Source organism: Podarcis gaigeae (genome assembly GCF_964106915.1).
Source record: "Podarcis gaigeae genome assembly, chromosome: 4".
Classification (NCBI taxonomy): Eukaryota; Metazoa; Chordata; class Lepidosauria; order Squamata; family Lacertidae; genus Podarcis; species Podarcis gaigeae.
The window spans coordinates 40,800,772-40,803,660 of NC_139677.1; the positions used below are offsets into that span (position 1 = coordinate 40,800,772).

Here is a 2,889-nt window from a genome sequence, read left to right on the forward strand (position 1 = left end):
TGCTCTTACTGGAAACGCCCGCATGCAAAATCGCCCCCCTCCCCTTTGCGGGGAACAAGAATGTATCCGAATCATAATTTACATGCGACTTTCTTCTTCTTTTCTCCCCCCCGGCCCCCTCCCGGTGCGTGTGGGTTTAATCGCTGCCTTTTCCTTTTCCTATGTAAGCAGGGCTCTCTCCGAGGGCGCAGAAAGGAGGAAGCCGGGAACTTTAAGGGCGGCGAAAGAGTTAAGTTATTCAAGATGACATCACTGCGATTTGCATAGAATCGGGGTATAACTGGTCACGCAGGGGGAGCGCCCTTTTATACGACGGTCCAGAGCAGCTGCTGCAAAGAGCGGAATTGTACCTGAAGAGAGCGCATCACTGGTGAGGCTCTGGTCTTTCTTTCTTTCCCGGTGGTGGGGGTTATTTGAGGGGTATCTCAGCACCCCTCTTTCCGTCCGCATGTTGCCGTAGGCTTGGATTTTCGAGGCAGTTGAGATTTTGGTCTCCGCTTTGTTGAACGTAAACACACCCAGGGCTTCTTTCTGAATGCACCAGGCGGCGGCTTAAATGCGTGGAGAAACGAGCTTTATCGTTACTATTATTAGTTTGCTATCATTTTGAGCGAGAAGGTTCTGCCCCCCCCCCCGACCCCTGGACCCCGATGTTTGCCGGAGGGGAAGAGAAGGGCATGCTGGACAGATCAAGGCACCTTGGTTCGGTTTCCTTGCCTGCTTGCTGCGCTTTCCTTGGAGAGGCGCGTTTTTGCTCGTGTGCGCGCTTCGAAACCTCGAGCCTCGGAGGCAGGGGGACTTGGGGCGTGATCGGAAAGGTGGAGAGGGGAAGATGCGGGCGGGGTGGGGGAGGCATCCTCGGACGACCGGCTGCTGCCGCCCCCCCCCCCCCCCGCATGCTGAGCGACAAGAGAGAGCAGCTCTTTGTTTTCCCGGCGAGTAGCCGGCGCTGTGGATCTGGCGGCCCCGGGAAGGAGAAAGCGAGGGGGCGAGAGAGAGGGAGAGGAAGGGCGGTGGTTGGGGCTGCAGCTGCAGCTCGAGCTCTTTGTGCCGAGGGAAGAATGCAGGGCTCCCTCCAAATGTGCTGGGCAGACCAGACACTAAGATGGAAGAAAGTGATTAGCATAGTCTCGCTCGCTTCGCTTGGTGGCATTGTGTGCATACACGCAGGCGCTTTTTTCACCATCCTCATCCTTTGCTTGCTTTATTCTAAGTGCGGTTTTCTCTGCTGTGCTTTCCACATGCAATAAGGCTAGTGGAGAGATATTAACTGGAGCAGATGCATCACCACCACTAAAACAATGAGTATTTTTTTTTTCTTTTAAACGAATTAATTGATTTTCACCTGGAACAAATTCTGTTTCGTTTAAATTTTATTTTAAAGCCTTTCGATTATCTCCCCACCACACCCTGTGCGCTGTTTCATCTGAGGCTGAGCCCCCAGTGGTGCAATTTTAATTTTTTTAGGTAAAATGAGCTCTCATGGATATAAGTATATAGAGACCTGCCTTTTAAAGTAAGGGGGGTTTAGTAGTGTTGCACTTAATCAGGAAGGAGGAGCTGAGATGGTTGTAGTGAATTCAGGCGGTTTTGAAAAGGGGTGGGGTTGGGGGGGAGAGGAAGGAAGGGTGGTGCAATCTCTAACCATCTCTTTTCCCTCTTATGTGTGTGTGTGTGCGTGCAGATCAATCGGCAGATATGTCTGACAAACCAGATATGGCTGAAATCGAGAAATTCGACAAGTCTAAGTTGAAGAAGACGGAAACGCAAGAGAAAAACCCACTGCCTTCAAAAGAAAGTAAGTGGATCTTGGGAGATGAGAAGAGGGCGTGGGCCGCTGGAGACAAAGAGAAGGCAGGGCTGAGCCAGGCTCCTTCAGCTACCCTCCGCCTCTCTTGCTGTATGGGGTTTCAGTGCCTTACAGGATGCTGTGCAATTTACGTACAAATGGAAGCATTGAATACAGTACACAAAGATATTTTATGAAAATAAGGGGACTTTTAAGCACAGTATGCATGAAATGCAATATATTGAAAGATAATTTTTTTAAAAAATAGATTTATTCAACAGTGTCTAATTTTGAATTTTAAATGAATAGGTTTTTTTAAAAAATAGTGTGATTCCTATTTAACTGCATTTCAAATGCATAATCCTTTTTTCTTTCTTTTCTCCTTCTTTCCCCCTTTTGCAGCAATTGAACAGGAGAAGCAAGCGGGTGAATCGTAATGAAACCGGCCCTTCCAAATTATGCACTGTACATTCCACAAGCATTGCCTTCTTATTTTACTTCTTTTAGCTGTTTTAACTTTGTAAGATGCAAAGAGGTTGGATAAAGTTTGAATGACTGTACTGCCCCTTTCACATCCAAAAAAATTTTAAAGAATAGAGAGAACTACTGATGCTGTGAACGAAGGCGCTGCCCTTTCCATCTGCCTGTCCAGCTTGGTCCTGGTGGCACGAAAGAGCTTGCATGTGTCTCGAGAGAAGATCCTGGGAAAGGGACTACAGTAATCTAGTAACACCCGAATATGCGCAAAGCTGTACCAAGGTCCCGCAAGCTGTAAAATGCAGTTAACCGAGTGCCATTTTTTTTTTGTTCAAATGATTTTAATTATTGGAATGCACAATTTTTTTAATATGCAAAAATAAAATGTTTTAAAATCTGGATTATACTGATCTGGTATATATTTTTTTGAGAATTGTTATCAAAGGAGGAAGTATAAGTGCCTATACCAACATGAGATTATATGACTTTATAGACTCCTGCATAAACATTTTTCTCCCCCCTCCAGCTTTTGTCTGCCAAGAGCAGTCTGCATATTAGGATTCAACATTCATTGGGCAATCTGCAAAAATAACTTAAAATATCACATTTCTTTCTAAGAGGTC

General features: G+C 46.3%; 1 protein-coding gene across 2 annotated transcripts; it reads left to right on the plus strand.

The window, feature by feature from the left end:
- The first annotated feature begins 209 nt into the window (after positions 1–209).
- TMSB4X (thymosin beta 4 X-linked) lies at positions 210–2,667 on the plus strand. 2 transcript variants are annotated; one of them, XM_083734656.1, is made up of 3 exons: positions 210–370; positions 1,685–1,798; positions 2,192–2,667. In XM_083734656.1, the coding sequence occupies exons 2-3, from the start codon at positions 1,699–1,701 to the stop codon at positions 2,224–2,226; spliced, it is 135 nt and encodes a 44-aa protein (XP_083590782.1). In that variant the 5' UTR covers positions 210–370; positions 1,685–1,698; the 3' UTR covers positions 2,227–2,667. The 2 variants fall into 2 exon arrangements, with proteins under 2 accessions (XP_083590782.1, XP_083590783.1); XM_083734657.1 differs by having other exon boundaries at positions 288–381.
- The last annotated feature ends 222 nt before the right edge of the window (positions 2,668–2,889 follow it).